The sequence below is a fragment of the Otolemur garnettii genome, unplaced genomic scaffold (genome assembly GCF_000181295.1).
Source record: "Otolemur garnettii isolate 467f Iridium unplaced genomic scaffold, OtoGar3 scaffold00016, whole genome shotgun sequence".
In the NCBI taxonomy this organism is placed as follows: Eukaryota; Metazoa; Chordata; class Mammalia; order Primates; family Galagidae; genus Otolemur; species Otolemur garnettii.
Window position 1 is genome coordinate 18,631,431 of NW_003852411.1, and position 25,387 is coordinate 18,656,817.

A 25,387-nucleotide genomic window follows, 5' to 3' on the forward strand; every position below is an offset into this window, starting at 1 on the left:
AAAAAAAAAAAAAAAAGAAAGAAAGAAAGAAAGAAAAAAAGAAAACAATACAATTGTTAATACATAAAAACAAAGGATTATAAGAGACTATTACAAATAGTTACATATCAAAAAATTAGATAATCTAGAAGAAATGGATAAATTCCTAGACATATCCAATCTACTAAGATTCAATTATTAAGAAATAGAACAGTAAGGAGACTGAATCAGTAATAAAAAAAATCTCCTACCAAGAAAGTCCCCAAATATGATAGTTTCATAACTAAATTTTATCAAACATTCAATGAGCTATCACCAGTTCTTCTCAAACTCTTCAAATAACTGAAGAAGATGGAATACTTATAAATTCACTTTACAAGGCCAGTGATACCTTGTCACCAAAACCAAAGACATAACAAAAAAAGAAAACTACACTCCAATATCTCTGATCAATAAAGATGAAACAATCCTCAACAAAATACTAGCAAATCAAATTCAAAAACACTTAAAAAGATCATGCACCATGATCAAGCTAAATTCATACCAAGGACACAAGATGGTTCCATACATGTTAATCAATAAATGTGATAAATATGAAATCATTAATGATGAATTCATTTTTCTTTTGTGGCACCCCTAAGCATGTCCTGGGTCTGTCTTCTGAGTAATAATGCATTAGTGTTCCCAGAGAAAAAATAAATTAAAACATTTACTTTGCCTATGAGTCTGAGTATCTCCAAGTATATTGGTAAAGAGTCTACTAATCTTCTTTTATTACTATTATTTTTTTGAATGAAACATTTGTATGTATAGGGAATATGAAGTAATTTTCTTCTTTGCCTTTTAGTATTTAGCTTGAAAAAAACGTATTTTCTAGCTCTTTGGATTCCATTTATGATGACTCTGCTAAAATTGACCTGCTGTTTAAGTACCATCTGTTTAACACTGACAAAAGGCACAACTATGGACTCTAGAGTTAGACATACCTGCCCTGAAAGGAATGCCAGTTTCATAATCTCCTATCTGTATGATACGGGTAAATGCTTAACCTTCCTGAGGGTTTGTTAGCCTATAGTTTTTATTTCTGGGATAAATGTCAAGACTATAAACATGATGTGTGTATGAAAGAGGTTCCCCGGAAAAAGATAGGTCAAAGAGAACAGAGGTCTTCTCAAGGAACCCTTAAGAATACACCTAAGAGGTCCTCCTCATGGTAACTCAGCTATTAGGAATTTGAAGAAACTTAACTTTCTGGAAGCTGGAAACTAATGCTTGCGTCTGCTTCTGTAGAAGCCCACAGTTGTGTAAAAGCTGGATGGAGCCAGCTTATCCAGCTTGATTCAAACTGACCAATGAGGAAGGTACTTGTTGGCCAGAACTTTCTGACTGGGTAACAAAAGGAAAAGCCTGAGCCAGTTGGGAAGCATGGCCATTTTGGGACTCTGGGTCTGCTGCCGCTCCACTGGGTGAAATAAAGCCCTTCCTCTTTTAAATATGGTGTTTAGGTGTTTTTTCTCTCCAATGGGCCTCTTCTTCCTGTAACATTTCTGGTTCCCTGGCCAGGAAGCGAGACCACCTGAGGAGAGAACAGGCACAGATGCACCTGATGGTTGCCACCAACCCTCTGGATACCCACAGGGGACCTCCGATCAGCCTGGGCAATGTGAACCACAGAGTGTTCCAGGGATGGCAGTTTTGCATCCCTCTGCAGATGCCTTGAATGGGCAGAGAAAGGACCCCCCCCCCAGCTTGATTCTTCAAGGAATCAAGCACTGGGAAGAACTAGTACCTGCACTTGGAGAAGTCTGAGGTAGGATAGGACCAGTTGGGGCCCACTATATTTGAGTGGAAGTGTGGTCTAATGGGCATTAGATTGCCCACAGGGCTGGTAAGAGGTACATGAAAGAGTATGAGTGTGGTGTGACTGAGAAGGATACCACGGGTAGAGTTCTGACATCCCCTCACAGGGCCAAAGGGAGTGTTGGTTCCCAACTAGCCATATGAGGAGAACATCTCATAGGGCAGTTCAATTGGGAAACAGGCTGCCCAAGTTAGGAAATGGGTTGCAAATGTGCACATGAGTGCTTGGAGACTGACTGAGACATGTAACAATAGGCAGGGCTCCGGCTTCCCCCTTCACAGGGTGAAATGACTGTGTGAATGCCCCATTTATATCCCCATTTTTACCCCATCTGTGACCTCCATTTTTACCCCATCCGTGATATGCTTGTGGTTTGTCCAAGAGAAGGAAATAGGAAACACACAGGGGAAGCCCACCCTGTTGGGAAATATGCTGAAACATATTAAGGAAGGGTTTACAGGCAACTATGAATTAACTATATCTCCAGAGAGATTGAGAACATTCTGTGAGCAGGAATGACTCAATGCCTTGTTGTTCAGGTGATTGTGGTATCCTCTGAGATAAAATTAGTTTTAAACCTGTTATTAATGTTGAAATGTTTGAAGATTATAAAACTGCCACCTCTGTAATATTTCTAAATTTGCTTGATTTGACTGTGAGCTTATGTTCTTGATTTTAAGCCTCTGAATTCTGGGGTCTAGAGAGATAGCTATGGTGAGGCCTAAGGAACATGTTTCTCATACTTAGGCCAGCAGCTATATGGCACAGTCTAGCCCATATGGCCACTTATTCTCTGTTCCAACTTTGCCTCCTGGTTATTCTGAGAGAAATGGATGTTCTGGTTTCCTGCTTTCTGTCTTGAACTCTGCACCTGGTAAATGAATTAAGGACACAGGTCTTGTCCTTTGTGGCTATGCCACATGGCCATGTCAGACTTAAGGGGACAATGAAAAGACATCAGAAATGATGCCTACAATGTGGTTCCAGAACATTTTTCAGTAACTTAAAACCTTAAAGTTATGTTATGTTCCACGAAAGGTCTCTCATTTGTAAAAAGTAGTAATTTGGTTTAGATTGTTTGGAAAACTGAGTCTTTGTCAAAGAATAAAATTCTTGCCTTTTAAACCTTCTAATTATCAGTTTAGCCAAGTGAATAATTAACTTCATAGTAAACTGAAATCCTGTTTTGTGAAAAGTAGTTTTTTGAGAATAAAAATGATTAGAAAAGAAAATGGCATTGTGTAAGAAAGGATCTTGTGTAGTAAATTTTGTCCTGAAACAAAATGGCTATTTAAGAAAACAAAAGGTAGGGCAACCCAGAAGATTTAGAATGTTTCTAAATTGCCTGTGCAGGTGGAATAAGGCTTATAAAAAGAAATTTGTGAAGAAATTTGCATGTGATCCAGTTGACTATCTATCGCCTTTAGAATCTTTTGGCTTAGAATCCTATGTGAACAAATGTTTTAAGCCTTTAATATTGGATAAACCTTCCAAAATCAAAACTTTACATTTGGTCTTTTTGAAAAAATAAGACCACTGAAAGTCTGAGAAAGACATATTAAGCTTATTTGGTATATTAAAAATGTATAGGAAATATTTTCAAATATGAAATGGTGGTTAGTTTTATGTGGATTATGTTTATATATGTTCTAATATTACAAAATAATTAGTCTGTCTTGGCTCAGTGCCTGTAGTTCAGTGAGTAGGACGCCAGCCACATACACCAAAGCTGGCGGGTTTAAAACTGCCCCAGGCCTGCTGAACAACAATGACAACTGCAACCAAAAAAACAGCTGGGTGTTGTGGCAGGTGCCTATAGTCCCAGCTACTCAGTCGGCTGAGGCAAGAGAATGGCTTAAGCCCAAGAGTTTGAGGTTGCTGTGAGCTGTGACGCCACAGCACTCTACCGAGGGCATCTCAAAAAAAAAAATTTTAGTCTGTTTTAATGTATGTTGTCAACAATACTTTTAATTCATCTCTGAAAGTATTTTTGTAATTGGCTAAGTCCAAAGTTTGTCCTTCAAAGAAGGTAGTAGAAAAGGCTGGCAAGTTCCCTCGAGTTCAAATTTCTGATGACTTTGAAGATTAAATACCATCAGACTAAAGGCAAACTTCCAGGACTTTAATTTAGAAAGCTAGCATGTCCATGAGTATTGCTAACCTAACTTCAAACAGAACAGAAATCAGTTACATGGAACCAAGCTAATTTGTTATGGCTTTTTGTTTGTAACATTGCTGATTCTTTTCATGTTCTGTTTTTCAGAAATCAAGAAAACCATTTTTTGCCTTTTAAGCTATTTGTAGCTTTCAGCAATGCTTAGGAGCAAAATTTAAAACATCTATTTTTTTTCTCTCTCCTTGATTTCTCTGGAATTTGGAAACCATTTATAAGTATTCCTAATTTCTGGCAATATAGTTATTTGCACTATAGGCCACAATGAAAGGCACTGGTTATTTTACCAAGGCTGTGACTGGAATAGCATTTTACCAAGGCTGTGAGTGGAATAGCATTTTACCAAGGCTGTGAGCGGATAGCATTTTCTGAGGTGTCCAGACTGCATTAAGGAATTAAGGTTGACTTTATAAGGCCCATAAAAAAGCCCATTGGAAAGACTAGCCAGATACCTCATCAGTAACATTACATGATCTGCAGTGAGTAAAGAATGTCATTTTTTGACAGGTCCAGGAATCACAATTTGCTTTGGGACCTCAATTAAGAAGGAATTTACCCAATGCATACAGGTACCTAACGGCACAGATGAAACCTGGACTGGTGGAAGGCTTTCAAATCTAATCTAAAATTCCTTATAAAAGGTTCCAACAAAGCCAATTTTAAAAGGAAGAAAAGCCTAGATGCCTAATAATTATTCTTAGTATACTTTATGCAAATAATCAGACCCAGTATAGTGAAAGCACAATTTATTTTGGCAATTAAATGAGTTCTGCTATAATTTGTTTTTAGTAAAGTGAGAAATTAGAGAAAGAAAAGTGGTTCAAAAGGCAAAAAGCTGGCCACTTGTATTAGATTCCAACCTTGTCTACAATGCCAGCTCATAAAATGAGACATAACTATTTAACTAAACTGATCTGTTAAATGGGACTCAGTGACTAGGCAAAGAATATAGAATTATATACAATAATTATATTTTCTCTGAAGTCCTAAGGCTCAACAAAGGTCACCTGTTGGCTACACTGGAAAAATAGTACAGTATTAAGTGCTATCTGTTGTGTCTATATAGATAGCTCAGGAAAAAGTAGAACCTGAATAAAAATTTCCCAGTAAGTGGTGTGGTTGCAACATAGCCTCATAAGTGGCCCCACACCCAACTGATGTTCAGGAATATTCATTTGAATTGCCAGAACTTTGGATCAGTTCAGAGGGACTCTTAAAACTAGATATTATCTTAAGAACTGTGCTAAGACTATAAGTAAGAATACTGATGTCCTCACTGTGTGAACCTTAGCCTTGAAATCTCGAACTTGTAGATATTTGTAGGTGACTGCTCTATGGTTTCATTCTTTTACCTGGACCCAATCTTCACTTCATCTCTGTCAATGTAGGAAAGCAATAAAGCCACAAACATATGCGAGGTGGCTGAGGTCATACAGAAACCAGATGAAAGCGCTTGGGGGTTTCTATGAAAGACTGTGTGTAGTATACAGACTGGCCAAACCACTGTATGAAGCAACAAAGTGGGAGGCCAGGGTGGGGGGCAAATGAGTAGAAATCAAACCAACCAAAAACTTTCAAGAGGCTAAAGGAAAAACTGCAGGCAACCCTGGTGCTAGGCCTCCATGGTTAGGCCTTTTGAACTGTATATATCAGAACAACTGGGGGAGTGCTCACCTAGAATGTAGATTCCTGGGCAACACTAGTTGCCTTGACAGGTTCCGTGCCTAAGAATACTTGAAGACACTGCCATGGTGGTGCAAGAGACTGATAAATTGACTTTGGGACAAAACTCAAGAGTCTAGGTACCATACACAGTGGTCACTGTTGTGAACACCAAAGGGCACCATTTGTTGACCAACTCGTGCCTCACTGAATATTAAAGCTTACTGTGTAAAAATTTGAGGTTTGTTACAGAGGTTGTATGCATGAGGCCATGAACTTAGGACATAAGAAAAAAACAAATTAATAAGCTTCTGGGGAGATATTTCTACATTCCCCTTTTGGGCATCCTTGCCAAAAAGTCAGCCAGCATTGTGTGACATGCAACCAACACAATGCTAAACAGATAACATCCCTGCTGCCTGAAATTCAGTCCTACAGGGAAGCTCCTTTTGAAGACATGCAAATGGACTATACTGAGTTGTCCAGATATGGAGGAAATCAGTACTTACTAATTCTGATCTGTACATACTCAGGATAGGTGGAAACCTTCCCCACCAGGATAAAGAGGGCTCATGTTGCCCAGAGAAATCATCCTATGGTTTAGATTGTCACTCCAGATATCTGATAATATAACCAGCTTTCATAACACAGATAGTGCAAATAAAAGCCAAAGCCCTGAGTATCATCTGGAAACTACAGGTGGAATATAGGCCTCAAAGCTTGGGCAGGGTAGAGTACATGAATAGAACCATACAAGCAGGAATTGGTAAACTGCCAGGAAGCAAAGCTTAATTTGGTATAAGCCTTGCCACTAGTCTTGTTCAATATTAAATGTACCCCTTCTGAGAGGTCACAGTACTCCCCTTATGAGATAATGAATAATAGGCCTTCACCAATCCTCTGCAATTTACTAGGGACTCCTAAAAGAACTGGGAGAGACTGAATTGAACAGGCAGTTAGAAGCCCTAGGAAGAGTAATTAACTGTGTTCTGTTTAGTCTTTTGTGTGTGTATATATACCTTTTCTCTCCAGGGGATCAAGTCTAGGTCAAAGATCAGAACTCTGTCCCCCTCAAACCACGGTAGAGAGGACCCTACACCATCATCTTGACCACACCTACAGTAGCAAAGGTAGAAGGGATCCTTGCCTGGATCCATCTCAGTTGGCTGAAGAAAGCTTCACTGTCCTCTGTGGGAAGCAAAAACAGATCAAGACAACTCCTGCAAGGTAACTTTTGAGGTCATCAACATGCCCTGCTCCAGCCACATACTGGGAGCTGGCTGGTTAACACATGGCTGAAGCCTGAGGAAATTCCTCACACAACTTATCTTAATTGGTCTTTGGACTTTGGGAAAGGATTGTGATCTGTGCATCCACACCACTAAGATAGGACAAATGGTGCCTCTTTTATAGCTTTTATGAATGTGAAGGCACCCACAAGGAAACTTGCACTCATAATGTGATATAATACTCAAGATGTGACACAGAGAGGGGTGAAAACCCCTACGTATATTACCCCACAGAGTCCTTCCTCCCCCATAGTACAATTAAGGCCTCAATAGAGAACTAGAGAGGAGTCACACTCCCTGAAATCTGAATGCTGGTCCAGAGCAGGAAAATGGAAAAACCCAGCCAGATGAGTCTGAAGTTTAATGTCTGCAGTGCCATGTGAAGGTGCTTCAGCAGAAGGAGCTGAGAAAGAAACTATAAGACAGATCAAAAATATCTCTGTGCTTTAGATTTTGCAGAAAAGTGATGTGAGGTCGAATGTGAAAGGTGAAAATGTATGACAGAAGGCACCTTAGACAGTGAGGACTACAGCAAAGAAATAGCATAAAAAAAGAGTAGTGGAGACAGATTGCTCTGTGGGTCAGTGTAACCCTTAGAGCTAGTCTTCCAAATTAATAACCAAGTAAAAGTCATATGAGGCATGGTAAAGAAAAACCCAGACATTGACCCACATCTTGGTATAGACTTAGAATGGATAAAGCTCTGAAAACCTGTAAAAAGACAAGTTTTCAACCCTTAAAAAATTAAAAAACCTTACTAAAAAGAGTACTAGTCATCATCAGAGTTAGCTTAATTATTCCCTGTCTTCTCCCACTAGTAGTCAGGGCTATATGCTGGATAATAGGGACAGATGTCAAAAAACAAAACAAAACAAAAGAACAAAACAAAAGAACCTTATCACACTGTTCTATATGAAACACTACCGGCTCCTGCAGGAGCAAGCTGCTAGTGAGACCCCAAATTAAAATATATCTGGAGTCTGAAAAGGGGGAAATGAGAGAAGATACCTGGAAAAAGTAAGGTCTAAGAGAACAGAGGTCTTCCCCATGGTAACTCAGCTCTTAGGAATTTGTAGAAACTTAACTTTCCGGAACCTGGAAATTAACACTTGCTTCTGCTTCTGTAGAAGCCCATGGTTCTGTAAAAGCCAAACCAGCTTTTCCAGCTTGATTCAAACTGACCAATAAGAATGGTACCCCTGGGTCAGAACTTGACTAGGTATCAAAAGGAAAAGGCTAAGCCAGTCTAGGAGTATGGCCATTTTGGGACTCTGGGTCTGCCGCCACTCCGCCGGCTGAAATAAAGCCCCTCCTCTTTAAAACACAGTGTTTGGGTGTTTCTTCTCTCCATTGGGCCTCGTCCTCCTGCAGCATTTCAAAGTATCTAGCATAGTCTCTGGTTTGTTCTTTTGGAGGTAATGAATATATCATAATTTTCCTTTTTCATTATATACATACACTCATAATAGTATCGTAAAGTACTACAGAATTTTAAGCTATAGGATCTGGATTCAAGTTGTCTCTGCCATTTACTTGCTATATAATTTTGGACCAATATTTATTATCTCTGGGTTTTATCCATGAAATAGGGAGATCTACATGCCCTATGATGTAACTATGGGGATCAAATAATGTGAACAGAAGTGCTTTATGAATGAAGGAGCTAAGTAAATTTCAACCCAAAATATGACGCTTTGGTATAATGAATATTTTGAATTAAAGGCAATTCATGATCAGGAAGCATTGAAAGAGGCCTTTCCTCTACCTACATAAAAACGTGAGTAACCTGATTGGGCATCAAAAGGGACTACTGACTTTCTTTTTACATGCAAACAGATCTGGCCCAAAAGCACTTAAAACATAGTACCTGCCTCTCAGGTTAATTTACAAATCAATCTTTTTCCTCCTTCTACATATCACTACCTAGCAACCACTTACTACACCTATACTTTCCACATTCTCCCCACTCCCTTCTAAAAGGCATCTATAAAGATCTCTGACCATCAGGGACACATAGGGAATCATGGGGTGATTCCCCCCATGCGCATGGTTTTTGGAAATAAACCTCTCTGTTATTTTTTTTTTTTTTTTTTTTTGAGACGGAGCCTCAAGCTATCCCCCTGGGTAGAGTGCCATGGCATCGCGCTCACAGCAACCTCCAACTCCTGGGCTCAAGCGAGTCTCCTGCCTCTGCCTCCCAAGTAGCTGGGACCACAGGCGCCCGCCACAACGCCCGGCTATTTTTTGGTTGCAGCCGTCATTGTTGTTTGGCGGGTCCGGGCTGGGGATTCGAACCCGCCACCTCAGGTGTACGTGGCTGGCGCCTTAGCCGGTTGAGCCACAGGCGCCGAGCCAACCTCTCTGTTATTAATGTACCATAACTCTGAGCTAATCTTTTAGTGAACCAACCACAGGAAAAGGGCAGGTTTCCCCATGATCCCTACATAAAACCACACAGTTTCACAAGTCTCTACTATTATCGTTGTGATTATAAACACTAGGATAATTCTCTAAGTCTTCTTGCAAGACTTACAAGAATCCATTTTTCTTTAAGGAAGATAATTTGCTTTGAGACTACAATGCTGCCCTTAAAGATCTGCTGAAATCACTTAATTCACTCCTCATTAAGACATGCTGGCAAAGTAGGTGGCCCCAGGGGGTCAAAAGATTCCTCAGCAATCTATGTTTGGAAAGTTGCCATAATACAAAGCAGCTCACTAGAAACTCAAGGGAGAGAGGAGGTATATAGAGAATTTAAAAAAAACAACTACCTAATTCTTCAAGGACTTCCTGATTCCCCCAAGGTACTGTTCCAAACTAAATCCTTTTGGGTGTATTTGATACAAGAACACATATCATTTCACAACAAATGGCTCTCATTCCAAAGCCAATACAACTACAAAGATGTGAGTAGGAATTCCACTGATTGCTCAAAGTCAAGTAAACTGGGCTGTGTAAAATGTTATGCCCTGGAGTCTCTCAAAGACCACACTACCAGACAAGTCAAATTAAAGAAGAGTCCTTTTATTGAAGAGCTGGCCAGCGACTGCCTCAGTATCCCAACATGGGGGTTCTGAGAGCACTGCCAAGTTGTCTGAGGCTATGACTTTTATAAGGCAAAATTTTTCCAGGGCAAGCAAGCTTAGAAAACAGCAGTAAGGGGAAATCACGAGGATAAGGCCGCTTAGTCAGTTTACAATGCTATGATCACGAGCGCTCTTAATTCTTTTTACAAAACAAATACAATCTATAATGTCTTAAGATAGTGTAGGGAGGGGGACTCACAGGTGAGGGTCATAAACAGCATGATCACAAAAAGCAATAATCACCAAAGGTATAATCATTAGTGCAGTCAGTAACTTACATCACTAACGATTTTAGTTAAACGCATTCACAATTATACAGTGGGAGGGCAAACAGGAACAAGTTTCGAAGGTAATGGAATATAACAGAAAAGGAGTAAACAGTAAAGTGGACTCAAACTTGCTCTCTTAACATTTCCATATCATATATAGGTGGCATGAAGATTACCTTAACATAATCACAAGGGTTGTTGTCACAAAAGTAGTTAGTGACTTTCTACGCAATACTAATAATTCTAACAGTTCTAGCCAGGTACACTTAAAATACCATGCAGTGGGCGGAGAGGCAAGCAGAACCAGTTTTTCTTAAAATGCAATAAAGTGTAACAAAACAATAGAATGGAGTCAGGCCTGGTTTGCCTTCCCACTGATTCTCAGGAAAGAGAATCATATCAAAACGGAGTTAGGCTTGCTTCTCTTTCACCTTAACAAAAGAATACTGGACTACCATTTGTTCAAAAATGCTGCCATTTAAACTGGGGTTCATTCAGGCAACCAAGAAAAAAGGTTGAATTAAAACTAGTCAAATAGCTAGAAAATGTATTGAAAATACTATTAAGTGAAAAATAACTCATGCCATAACTCCAAATACTCCCTAAATAATGTTATATTGTTTTCAAGGTTTTCCTCTAAGTCTAGAAAATGAAATAAATAATATATAATATCTCATTTCAAAAACAAAATAAATAATATATAATATCTCATAAGTGTAGTAATCATTTGTATTCTTCAGAATTCTCTAGATCACTCATTAGTGTCAAAATAGCACCTTAAATTTTCAGGCTTTTATAATAAATTCAATCCTTTTGATAAAAATATTTAATAAAACAAGGGGTAAGTTTATTTTTGTCCTTGCTCAAACCATTATACTATCAAAATTATTAATCTAGATGAATAAAGGTATTGATCTCTCTGTAATATATTTAATCCCACCTATTAAATTCACAGCAGTATCCTCTTCTTTGGAAAGCAGTTTCTCTAATCAAAGAATTAGAAAAAGCAATATGCACAAATTAAATTGTATAACAAAAGTCACTTCAATCTATACTGTTGTGAATAATATTTTATCTGATTACTATGACTGACTGGTCTTAGGTCTTATAAAGAGATACACATTGTAGACCACTAGCTGGGCTCCATTTGATGTGACAAACTCAAAACAGTAACATAAAGCCAGGAAAAGTCTTCAAGTTAAAGGAGACCCCCTATGGCCTTGATATTGAGAAACAGAGCTAATAACTGACACAAGACTTAACTTACATTCTTCAGTCATCTGTATTTCAAGAAAAAAATTTAAATACTTAGCATCATAGCAAATTGGAACTAGACTAGTCTTATCAGACCCCATATCCATACTAATAAGAAAACCCAAAAAGTAATTTTCCCAAATGTCTTAGACCAGCTTAGTGGAAGAATCAAAACTAAAACAGATCTCCTGGTGCCCAGTGCAATCTGTTTATACCAACCTGTCTCCTAACTTAAAACAGATTTTTATATCATATGGAAAATTATACAAGTGCCAAAGATACTTCAAGTGGTAGTATATTTTTCCTCCTTTCAAGAATAAACTCTTAAATATGTTATTGACCTAACTAATAGGAAAGACAGTAAAGGAAAGAGCAAAGGACCAAACTTTCCATTTATAGATACCTTTCATTTGCAGAAAACTATGTTTCCAAATCTTTTCATTTACAGAAACGTACAGATTCTCTCCTATTATACTTTCAGCTCAATTTTCCCCATGTAAATTTATGACAACAGAAGAAGCTTTGAACCATTTTGATTTCCTCCTACTCTGAAAAAGATATTAAGAGGCAAAACTGGAATTGACAGGACCATTAAAACATGACAGCAAGTTTTTAACAGTCTTTCCTCTAATCTGACAGTTTAGATCATTTCTCATTTCACCAAAGCCAAGAAAACTTTTCAACTACAAAGTCAAACTGTTGTATCCTTGAAACCAGAATTGATTTCTGCTCAATTTAAGAGCACAGCATATTGTGACTCTAGTATAGACTCCAGGGATGAGGAATTGTCAGAAATAAGTGAGGAAATATATGTGAAAGTACTCTGCAAATGTGAAATTATTTTAACATATGGAAGGTGCTGTATTTTTTAAAAAGTCTATAATTATGCTGCTGATGTGAATAACATTCACCATTCTTAGTAGTAAATCATTAGATGTATTTCTTTTCAAATCAGGAGCAAGAAAAGGATATCTACTATCATTGCCTCGCTTTCACACTATATTGGAGGTTGTTGTCAGTGCAACAGTACAGAAAAAGAAAAAGAATGAAATCAAAGTAATGAAAGTAATGAAAAAACAAAACTGTCCTTATTTATAGATTATATAACAAGTGGCTGACCTAGGATCAGTGTATTACTGTTTATCCAGTTCTATGCAGGATACACAGAATGGAAACTCAAAGGCATACTGCTAAGTGCAAGGCATTATCTAGTTATTATACTAGAAATAATAATGTTAGGAATAGATTGCATTCAGTGGCATAAAGGGTACACATAGCAGATTTGGGGGATATGGTATGGGAACCATAAGGTAAAAAACTACAGCTCAAATTAGAAACAAAGAGGAAAGAAGAGTGAATATAGAAGCTTAAGAAGAATACTTAATTCTAAATTACTCCTAAGTATACTATCCTATTTATGAGTTTATGACAAGTGCTGTATTATCACCATCTAAGGTTTCCTGGCATGAGCACTGGACTATTAAACAACAGCAGATCAGAAGGAAAAGGAATTGTATCAGTCACAAACTAAGTAGGACCTCAGCAAATGTTGTAGAAATCAACATATATCTCTGCTCATCTCCATTATCAAAAAATGTTGGGAAATTATTTACATGTACATATATTTTAATACAATATTAAAAGCCTTACAACTTTCATTTATTATCTGGAGTATGATTTTGTTTTCCACATCTGCACAAAATTGTATAATTTAAGCTACTTGTCAATAATATAGTATTTTAGATCTACATTTTATAATATTCCTTTCAGAAAGAGCTTTAAAACAATCTAATCATGTAGTAAAATATATGCTGATGACCTAAAATAGCTGTAAGAGCTGTGTAAATGTACTAATAAATATTTTCTTTTTTTCTTCTTTTTACTAATAAATATTTTCTAAAGAACTTATTGTTAGATTATTATTTGAAATACCAAGCAAAGAGTACCAACTATTTAAAGGTGTCATATTGAACTATTATTCTAGTGTTTAGAAATGATTCAGATAGTTCTCTTCTAAATATTATATAATGAGGCAAATACTATTTTTACTACAATGGAGCAAAATTTTAAGTCAGAAGCTGCAAGCACATTAGAACCATCTGTTTTAGTTATAAGAAGAAAGTCTAGTATCAATCAGAGAAAAATTGAAGGGAAAATCACTGACAAGCTGAAAATATACTAAATGCTAGGGGAAAAATGTTGTTCCATATGCCATAAGTCAGACCCTTCTAAATAAACTTAGAAACTATATAAATTTTCCCAGCTTCTTTACACAAGCCAGAATTTAATTAGCTTGTAAAATTTCAAAGTGGCACAAAAAGATTTTAAATAAATACCTTTGCCTTTTACAAGCATATAATGGATATACTGCACATTTTTTGGCATTGTCCAATAGTCTTTCATACTTTTTAATGTGGATAATGTATCATTTTCCAGAGACCAGTACACTCTCAAATTTTAAGTTACTTATGTATTTCTAGCTCTGAATGATATATTCATATAAAAATAGATTTCTGATCAGTGTGTATTTATATTCTTACAAAATGTGTTAGATCAAAAAATATGACAGAAAGAAAGAAAAAGAAAGAAAGTCAGAAACAGGCAGAGGGCAAAACCACCTACACTCAAGAAAGACTTTAATGAAAGCTGTGCCATTTGTAGAATTAAACATCAAACCTACTTGGTTAGAACATGTAGGTGATTGCTTTTCTACATGCTTGCTTTTTAAAATAATAAATATAAAATGACATAGTTTTTGAGCATACTTCTGACTACCTACTTGCTAATATTTGCTACTCATTAAAAAGGCTAAATTTGACTAGTCAGGAACTGATTATCAAACTTACAAATGGACCATGGCATTTGCCTTTTTCTCCATAATAGAAGCAAATTTTTATGTAGTTCACTAGTCATTAACAACCTCTACCAGAATGGTAGGAAGAAACTAAGTGAGTATACCCACCACACTTCATTCTGTATTTCTGATATAACCTTGAAAAACTAATAACTTAATAGCTATTCTCCACTGACAGAAACAGACTCTTTTGTATCCAAGCCGAGCAAATTTAGTGAAAAACAGAGAACAATTTTTCCCCTAGGTCAATTAATATAGAGGAAAAAGAAAGATTTCAAAATGGGACACAAAAACTGTCCCAAAATATATGATGTAATGTAACTCAGAATATATCAACCCTATCAGAGAATTTGCCAGTATTCAATAATAGTCTCCACATTGATTGCCAGTATTCAATAATAGTCTCCACACTCGCCTATTATAAAAAAAAAAAAAAAATTGAGACAAGTGCTGTATTACCTTGTCAAAAGGGCAGAGTCACCTGGGACTCCTCTGAGCCTTCACAACATAGCCTAAGAGGACCTTCTGTTCCTTTGCTGTCAGCAGGAGAACAAAACTGAGGCTATGCAGCACCTCTTGCCTCCCCCCTCATGTGCAGATAGGGAGTACACAGCCAAAAAAGTCACCTTCTGGGCTCAGTACTGTAGCTCCGGTAGTGTGTGTATAAAGCAGGGAACACAATGTAGTGCAAAAAAGAGACAAAGACAGAAAAAAAAATCTAAAAATATTGAATAGATTCTTAAAATTTCTTTAGATTCCTAAATTTTCCTTAGAAATCCTTAAATGGATTTCAAATAATTTAGAAAAAGTGAGATAGAGATCCCTACCTTGCAGATCTTATAGAGTGATTCCTGACCATCTCCTCCAGTATCTTTAAAGTAATCATGTGCAGGAAATGTACGATGAATATCTCGAGTAATGACACTTTCCTGGGCTGATTCCTAAAAAGGAAGAAAAAATAGACCTGAATATAAATTTCTAAAATTTTATGATTATGAGAAATAATACATTCACTGTAAAAAAATTCAAACAGCACAAAAAAGTAAATAACAACTTCCCCACACACTGAAACCTCCTTTCTAACACACCCTTAGTCCCAGTCCTCAGAGATAAGTGCTACCACAATAGCTTCTTTCATACCTTTTCACCCATCTATCTATAGATGTATGAGTGTGTATGTATGTTTATATGGGGCGGGGTGTGTGCAAGGAGGGAGACATGTTGTATACACACATCTCCATTATCTGTTCCTTTTACTTTTTTTCTCCCTGCTCAATATGATCTGTAAGAATCTTTTATTTAATAGGATAAATTATAGACTGTTCATTTATCAAGGTATGCAAATGTCACTTAGTCTCTTTAGGAGCAGTTACTAAAAAATTAAGTACATTTAGATATAGATATCATAATTTACTTAACATTCTCCCATTAACAATCATACTTTCTGTATTTTTTTCTACTTATGTAACAGCATCACAAGGAACTTTTTTTTTTTCTTGAGACAAGAGTTTCAGTATGTTGCCCTCCATAGAGTGCTGTGACTTCACAGCTCACAGCAAACTCTTGGGCTTTAGCGATTCTCTTGCCTTAGCCTCCCAAGTAGCTGGGACTACAGGCCCTTGCCACAATGCCTGGCTATTTTTTGGTTGTAGTTGTCCCTGTTTGGCAAGCCCAGGCTGGGTTTAAACCCACCAGTCCTGGGGTATGTGGCTACCGCCCTAGCCACTGAGCTCCAAGGCACCAAGACACAAGGAACATTTTTATACATGTGTCTTATAAACATATTCAAAGAAAGATTCTGTGAGCATGAATTGCTAGGTCAAAAGATACATGCATTTCCAATTTTGATTAAAGTACTCTCTCTGAAATTGTTCTATCAATATTTACTCCAAACAATAGTACAGTATGTATATCTCCACATCTACCCAATACCACATATTATTTAATTTTTAAATCTGACAAGCTGATAAATATAAGCTCAAACCATAGTCATTTAAAAAGTAAAAGTATTATCCATTTTTCCTCTTGCTAGGTTAATTATGCAACTCATTTCACAAAACAAAAAAGCCTATAAGCCTGTAAGCTACTATATTAAGATGACATATGCTTTAAAGACAAACCTAGAGTTTTTTTAGACATATTTGGGGCTCAAAAGCTAAAAACTGAGTAAAATTCTAAGCTTCATAAAAAATGATTAATCATTCCTTGATTTTATTTTATTCCAGGAAATGTTTATCTGTTTTAATGTCAAGAAAATAAGATGGGACTACTTAAAGCAACTCTGATGGTGAAAATATTTTGTACAATTGAAAGAAGCATCAAAGATTACTAATTGCAAATTAAAAGCATTGTTTAATGTCTTGCATCCATAAAAATTTCAACAAATCCCTCTTTTAGTATCAAATCAAGACAGGAAAAAAAAGTTTAATATGTGAGTTATTTTAATAAATGCTATTTCCCTTCCTCTTTATAGCTGAGGAGTATACAAGAAGGACAGGGCAGCTGATTAGCTTTAAGCGAAGCCAGTACCTTTTCAAGCTGCCTTTTTCATTTTAGATGCTATTTCATGCTGGGTAGTAATTAGATCTTATATCATGTAGAGAAAGAAAGGAAGTAAACTGAAAAAGTTCCAAATTTGCAAGCAAACAACAAAGATATTACAAATCAATCCAGAGGAAATTCTAGTGACTTACAGCAACGGAATGCTAAAGCCAAATTAAAATAGACCCATAAGGCCAAGCAAGGTGGCTCACGCCTGTAATCCTAGCTCTCTGGGAAGTGGAGGTAGGTGGATTGCTTGAGCTTTAGAGTTGGAAACCAATCTGAGCACGAGTGAGACTCCACCTCCACCACAAACAGAAAAAATTAACCTGGCACCGTGATGGGCACCAGTAGTCCCTCCCAGATACTCAGGAGGCTAAGGATCTGCTTGAGCCCAGGAGTTTGAGATTGAGCTTGAGTGTGAGCTATGATGCATGGCACTCAACCCAGGGTGACAGAGTGAGACTCTGTCTCAAAGGGAAAAAAAAGCCCTTAAAGAAAATCACCATAAAAAAAAAAAAAAAAAAAAAGAAAATCACCATAACTTAAGTAAAAGAATACCTAACTCTCAAAAAGTGTGCCTAACTTTCTCCTACAAAAGGAAAGTTTGTATTTTTCAAGGTAAATGCAGTTTTGGGAGTAGGAAGGGGATGCAGAACAAAGTTAAGTTTAAAGGTAATGTATAAAGAGATATATTATGAAATTTTGTTTTATCTGGTCTAGAGTATAAGTATGAAAATCTGGTAACCAAAGAGACCAAAGTTTTCCCAGGTTTTCTCTAATAGGAAGGTTCTTTTCCCATATAGCAATAGTTTCCACTCATAAACTACCTGGAAGATGACCAGTGAAAATGTTACTACTGCCATTGCTGAACTATTTCAGGTGCAGACACCCACAGGATAACTCTTTTCATACTTTTCAGGACCTTAAGAGAGAGAAATCATATGACTGTATTTCCCAGAAACTGCTTACACATTTAGTATCACACTGAGTTTAAGTGGTACCAGTTGTCTGATTCATAGAAAGAAAAATTGATCAAAAATTTCTAGGAAGTAAATTTGCATAATACTGGGTAATTTTTCCCTATGCGTACTTGATCTTCCTTGTTTAAGAACTAAAGGAGCAAAATGAAATGAAAATAGCATCACTAGTTTTTTCTTACTTGATAAAACATCCCTCCCTAAGATTATTTTTAAATGCTTTCTACATAAATGTGTATTTCTAGAGTTTTATTCTTTTATATATTACTCTCAGTTGGATAAAGGAATAATTCCTGTAATTTCACTTTATAGACGAAATAAGCTATTTTGCAACCTTGTTCACTGATTCCCTTCATATGAGTAAAGGTTAAGAGGTATAATAGACTTTTATAAACAGATTAATAGGAATAAAATTGTGTACTAAAATAGTGAAAATCTAAAGAAAATAATGGTGTTTTGAAGCTAAGCTAAAGTTAATCCACCTCTCAATTACCCATAACAGTCAAGAGCAGGAAGAGTACATATTTTAGTATCTACACATAATCCTCTAAATTTACTCATTCATTCAACAAAAGTTTGAGAGTCCCCAAATCTAACACTCTCCAAAAGGAAGACAAAACAATTTTCTCTTCAATATTAATTCCTTTCTTTTTAGACTTAACTTCAATTATAGTGGCCAATTTTTATAGTAAATAAAATTAACAATGAGGAAGGACAAAACAGGGCCAAATAATTCACCATCACAGTGTCTGGTTAAAGAGTTGCATGTGAAAACTTTTTATTTTTATATGGTGAAAACCAGTTTGTACATAACCCAAATGGATATGAAGTTATTTACTTGGAAGGCTCCCTTAAGCTGAGACTTCCTAAGTCCTGCCAGTTGTCTCCAGACAATTGAGAAGAGGGAAGAAACCATTCCTTCTTGGGCAATGTCTAGACTCGCAACTTGCCACACCATTTACTTCTCAGTGGATGCCTCTCCTATTCTTCTCTTCAGAGTCCAATATAAAGTTTTAGTAGCTTTGGAGCCAAACTCATTGATTCTATTTCTGCTTTCCTCAAGGTCTACAGGATCTCAAACAAGTTATTTAAACTTGCCAAACTTGAGCTTCCTCGTCTATAAAATAGGATAATACCAAATGTATAATGTTATTTAGAATAAAATAATATGTGCAATGTGTTTAGTACACTGCCCAGTATAAATTGAATACTTGTTAAATAAACATTATTCTTAATAATCATTCCCCCTTTCCTTAAGAATTACTACTTAACTATTCAAATTTTGGGTACATATACATTTTAGACAATTTTCTGTACTTATATACTTTAAATAATTAACAATTGTTTGGGGGGTTTATAAAACAAATTGCCCTAGAGATTTATAGCATGAAGATGTATTAAAGAATACAAACTCTGTTTAATTTCCAACCTTATATCTTACTGTCCTAAATTATCCCTGTTTTTAGCAATCCATTAGTTAAAGCAAAATGCATAATTATTTGGATAAAGCACTGTTTTTATTAACCGATATACACTCTGGCTCCAGCTTCTCATATAACCAATACACTAGAGAAAAGTGTATACAGGCACAGGCAGAAGGAGGAGAGGAAGGACAAAGCAGAGTAGAAGCTAAATTTGCCAGAGCAGTCATCATTTCTATCATTACCTTAGAATTCAGTTTCTAGGGATTAGAGAAGGGTTGAAGTCATGGTTATAGAAAGGACAAATACCATTGTCGTAAGAACACGCCTCCCTTCTGGACCATCACCACCAAAATATAACTCACAGGCAAAGTCCTTGAGATCTGTCTTAGTCAGGCTGGGCCATACACAAAGAAGCTGACTCAGACCACAAAGTAATGAAAGGTTTGTAATAAAGTCTGAAAAGTTTATTCAGTTTATGCCCTATACTCCACAACCCTCCACAACCACATAGAAACTAAATTTACTTTTCAAGGACTTCTAATTTCTAAACCATTAAGTTATAAGACTAAACTTATCTTCAAAAAAGACATCAATCTCTAGTGGATAAAATTCAGCTTGCTGAAGAGCAGTTTAAAACCATTCTAAGAGGTATAATAAACACCTTGTTTAACTTTTGATCATTTTAAAGTAGGTTCAATTTAGAGGCTGCTATCAAGAGTATTACAAAGCTGCTTTTTCAGTATACTTATATATCCTGACATGTTTACAATTCTCTTAATTCCTATTTGAAAAGAATCATCACTTGCTTTCATGTTGTGAGAAAGAAATAAATGCAGTGCACAAGTGTCAACAAGGATTAGGAAGACAGATCTGGATGACCATACCCTTTTTTTTTTTTTTAAATGAAACCATTTCTAGGCTGTCAACAAGTAGAAAGGTATTCTAGTGAGAATGACTATTTTCATATTTAACCTCAGCAGCAGCAGCACAAGTACAAAAATCACATGCTGACAAATGAACACTTTGCCTAAGCGCTGATTTTCCATATTTTAAAAATGATGACAGCAACTTTTCTTATTCATCTATTTTGTCATGGAATTTGTTATTTTACATCTACCACAAAATCTTTTCAACTTTATAAGTACCATGCCAATCTATCAGTGTCATTAAAAATGTCAGTGTAGACCATTCCTAGCTACAATAAGTCACCTGATAAATGATTCAGAGCAAAAAAACTTTTGACCTTAGAACATGCCTTCTATTTTTACTCCACAGGGATCCTCCTTTAATTCTATGTTGGATGGGAAACTGTACAAAACGGTGTAAGCATGTGTCCCTGAAAGCAGATGGGTTTGCAGCGGTGAGTCTGATTTGTGTGCCCTGATATTTGCCAAAATTCCAAAGAGACAGACATAAAAGACATAGGGCCGAATATAGGGACCTGCCCAAATAGAACTGTCTGCCCAGGAAGGATGGAGTGTGCCAATTCCTATCCCCTCTCCATGAACTCTTATATTCCCACCCCACCTTAACCCACATTCTGACTTCTTTTTCAAACTCAGCCTGCTTGTACCCAAGTAAATAAAGGCCATATTGCCCATACAGAACCTGGATTCCACTATCTTTTGTTCATGTCTTGGAACAACCTCTCATTTTTGGTCCTTAACTTCTTTCTCATTTTTGATGCCAAAAGGTCGGGAGGAGGAGAAGCCCCCTCAGGGGGCTGAGATACACACCTAAATAGACAGACTCTTGTTCCAATAAGACAAATGGAAACAGGGGACCCCCTCCAACCCTCACCCAGAATTCATCCATTTTTTAGTGAGGTGAGCATAGCCCCTTTCTGAGCCTTTTAACTTCTCTTCCCCTTCTCCACTCCAACTCCTCTCTCCCTCTTCCTTCATTTCTGGGCCTTTCAAGTATTCGTATGTAGCCCTTCTCTGAGCCTTTTAGCTTCTCTTCCCTTTCTCCACACTGGGCCAAAAAACTCTAGTAGTTCGTGCCTCCTAAATCCAGTGCCTATCACAGACTAGCCCCGGTAAGACTCACCCATCCAGTCCTTCATGGGTGGGGACACCCTGCTGTGGGCCTGGACCACTCTTTTAGGAATAGTTAAATATCCTTCAGGGACTACTGGCAACCTCCCTGGCCCCAGCTTTGGTCACTTCCTTCCTCTTCCCCTTCGTAAGTTATTTTTTCATCTTTTTCTTTTCCTCTCATCTTTTTCTATAATACCACTTGGTCTATGTACAAACTAGACAATGGCTCACAATGGCCTAAAGATGGCACCTTTGACTTTTCACTCCTCACTGATCTTGAGGATTACTGTAAGAGATTCGGCAAATGGTCAGAAGTCCCTTATATCCTGGCCTTCCTCCTCTTCTGAAACATTCCTTCTTTGTGTTCCTCTTGTGAACGCTCTCAAATTTTCTTTGCACGTGCCAAACCAATCTTCTTCAATCCCCTGAGTCTCCCTGCCCCTTCTACCCCTCCAAAACCTGCCTCCCTCAGCCTCCTCCTTACTCACAGAATTCCACCCCATCCCTCATTCTCTCCACCCTCCTCCCAACCACGTGGGTGAAAAAGCAAAGACAGCAGAACCAGCTCCCCCACCTCATACTAGATCTGGCCAAACCTTTGGACCTTCCACTTCCAGACCACACAATCTCTATAACCACTACAAGAGGTTGCTGGAATGGAAAGTATTGTCAGAGTTCGTGTCCTCTTTTCTCTCTCAGACCTGTCCCACATAAGTCAGAAACTAGGTTCATTCTCTACAGATCCCACAGAATACTTTCAAGAATTTAGATATCTAACCCAATTATATGATCTAAGCTGGCATGATTAATATGTCATCCTCATCCCCACCCTAATTTCAGAGAGAGGGAGCAGACCCAGGTTCATGCTGAAAATCTACAGAGGACAGACTAACCCCTGCTGGAGGGTGCTAGGGTATTCCCCTAGAAAGACCCCAATTGGAATTACCAAACTGATGCTCCTGGAGTCTGCCTCCATAACCACATGGTCCAGTGTCTCTTAGAGGAACTAAAAAAACGCCATAAGGCCATCAATTATAACAAACTAAAAGAATAACCCAGAAACAAGATCAAAATCCTGCCCAGGTTTTAGCCCAACTTAACAAAGCCCTCCACTGCTATACGGCCCTATAGCCAGAGAGCAATGAGGGCAGGCTCATTATCGGCATGCATTTTATCTCCCAGTCTGCATACAATATCTGGAAAAAACTCCCAAAATGTTCCCAGGGCCCTCAGACATCCCAACAAGATCTCATCAACCTGGCCTTCAGGTCTTCAATAACTGAGAAGAGGTCTCTAAGTGGCAGAGCCTCTCAAAACTCCAGTTACTGGCTTCTGCCATTAGACAAAACCCATCTACTTCAAAACACCTCTGGACAGTCCAGAAAAAGAAAATTTCCCCTGGTGAAGGGTGCAAGGTGGGAAGACTTAAGGGAGAACTCATAACTTGATGTGCTTACATTGCTAGTAATAATGATTTTATAAGTTTGAAACTAATACTCAATTATTAATTGTTAGTAGATTAGAAATAGTAACAGAGAACAAAGTCTAGACAAAGGGAGATAGTTATGGGGATTTTAATTCAGACTCATTTTCCTGGCTTTGAGCACAAAGTATGAGATCCTGTCTGTCACTTTAATATTTCTGAGGCCTAGAGTGTTGAACATACCCCCTCCCTTGCAGCTGTGGTGCAGCAGCTGGCTGGAGGCCTTGAAGCTGCTTTCTGCCAGGGCACAGCTCTGTGCTCTTAGGGAGTGGTTTTTAAGAGTTAAAAATTCTGGGGTGGTGCCTGTGGCTCAAAGGAGTAAGGCACCGGCCCCATATGCTGGAGGTGGTAGGTTCAAAACCAGCCCTGGCCAAAAACCGCAAAACAAAACAAAAACAAAGTTAAAAATTCTTTAAACTTTGTCCAACTCAAGAATACTTGCTCTAGACCAGATAAGAAGGATCTCTTTTCTTTTTCTTTTCTTTTCTTTTTTTTTTTTTTTATTTTGAGACAGAGTCTCACTTTGTCACCCTCAATAAAGTGCCATGCCGTCACAGCTCACAGCAACCTCCAGCTTGGGCTCAGGTGATTCTCTTGCTCAGCATCCCAAATAGCTGGGACTACAGGTGCCCACCACAATGCCTAGCTATTTTTTGTTGCAGTTTGGCCAGGGCCAGGTTTGAAACCACTACCCTTGGTATATGGGGCTGGCACCCTACTCACTGAGCCACAGGCACCACCCAGAAGGATCTCTTTTCTTCTGTCACATTGACTGGGCCAGAGGAGTCTATCTGTTTGGACACAGGACTGTCAGAGTATTAAAACATCACATCTGTGGTGTGTGACTGTGGGTCAGTTAGAATTAGGTCCTTGAGTTAGCCTCTGATTGGCTTCCTTATGAAGACTTTGTTTACATCAAGAACATAATACTTGGGCGGCGCCTGTGGCTCAAAAGGGTAGGGCGCCGATCCCATATGCCAGAGGTGGCGGGTTCAAACCCAGCCCTGGCCAAAAACTGCAAAAAAAAAAAAAAAAGAACATAATACTTTAAAGTAAGAAGTAGTAAATAAATCCATGCAATTAATGTAATCAGCTATAGAGTTAGTCTACTTAGTAGAAACACAAATGCAACAAGAACTTTGGCAGGACTGTTTGCCTTACTTTCATAAGATTTATGACCATAACATTGATGTACAAAATAAATACAGAGCTAGCCTGATAATCGGGGTGGCATACTGGAAGCTTCACGAAGAAGGGTGTGCTGCCTCCTGAGCCCTGCTGCTCTTAAAACTATCTCTTTGTCTGTGTCTATTATTTCTCTATATTAATATTCTATAACTCCTATTAACAATTTTCCAGTCTCCTCATACTACCAGGCCGAGGCTGGTCGCCGATTAATCCCTGGGACCATGCTTCAAGAGCAGTAAAGCTGGCCAATGGGCCAAGGAATGCCCAAATCAACAACCTCCCCAAAGCTGTGTCCAGCCTGCAGAGGCTGGAAGTCTGACTGCCCAGGTCCACCTGAGGATCTGATTTGCAGTCACGCCCAGGTCCACCTGAGGATCCAATTTGCAGTCACTCCCAGGATATGGCTGAACTCCCCAACCTCATGGGCTGGGCCGCTGAAGAGTGAAGTTCCCAGAGAGTCAGCAGGCTCCCTGGATGATCACCAGGACTTTTCTCTGGGTAACTTTCATAGTGGAAGGTAAGAAATCTCTTCTATTTTTTTTCTTTAAATTGAGACAGAGTCTCACTTTGTTGTCCCTGGTAGAGTGCCATGGCATTATAGCTCACAGCCACCTCAAACTCTTGGGCTCAAATGATTCTCTTGCCTCAGCCTCCCGAGTGGCTGGGACTATAGGTTCCCATCATGATGCCCAGCTATTTTCAGAGACTGGGTCTCGTTATTGCTAAGACTGGTCTTGAACTTGTGATTTTAGGCAATCCAACTGCCTCAGCCTCCCAGAGTACTAGGATTACAGGTGTGAGCTATCATGCACGGCCTTCTAATCTCTTTGCTTACTGATACTGGGGCCACTTATTCTCCCTTACACTACTACAAGGATCCTTTACAGCAAAGAGAGATCTCCAGGATAGGTATTGATCGCAGTGTGTTATGCCTTCACACTACTCCACCCTGTGGTGCTCACTTTCCAGGTACTCTTTTTTCACATTCATTCCTTATCATTCCTTCCTGCAGCAATTCCCTCCTAGGCAGAGATATCCTCTCAAGATTACAAGCAACCCTGACGATTCCCACTGGTTCCCACCTCTCACTACCCATCCTACTCCTTTATAACCTCTCCCTTACAACCCCTCCATTCTCTCAATTCAACCTCTCAGTAGTCACCATCATGTGGGACACCTCCCTTCCTTAGCCTCCCATCCTTCACCCATTCTCATTGCCCTTTGACCACAACATTCATATCCTTCCCTTAATAATATCCAATTCCCACAGTGGCCCTCCTGGGTGTTAACCCTCAAACTCCTGTC

The 25,387-nt window shown here is 38.1% G+C and overlaps 1 protein-coding gene across 5 annotated transcripts in view; it reads right to left on the reverse strand.

Annotated features, from left to right (window-relative positions):
- The window catches only part of RABGAP1L (RAB GTPase activating protein 1 like), a 665,252-nt gene that overhangs the window by 278,827 nt on the left and 361,038 nt on the right, over positions 1-25,387 (reverse strand). For all 5 annotated transcript variants that reach the window (XM_023510844.1, XM_023510847.1, XM_023510846.1 and 2 more), the window contains one exon: positions 15,255-15,368. In XM_023510844.1, coding sequence (XP_023366612.1) covers positions 15,255-15,368 — 114 coding nt within the window. The remainder of the gene's footprint in view (positions 1-15,254; positions 15,369-25,387) is intronic.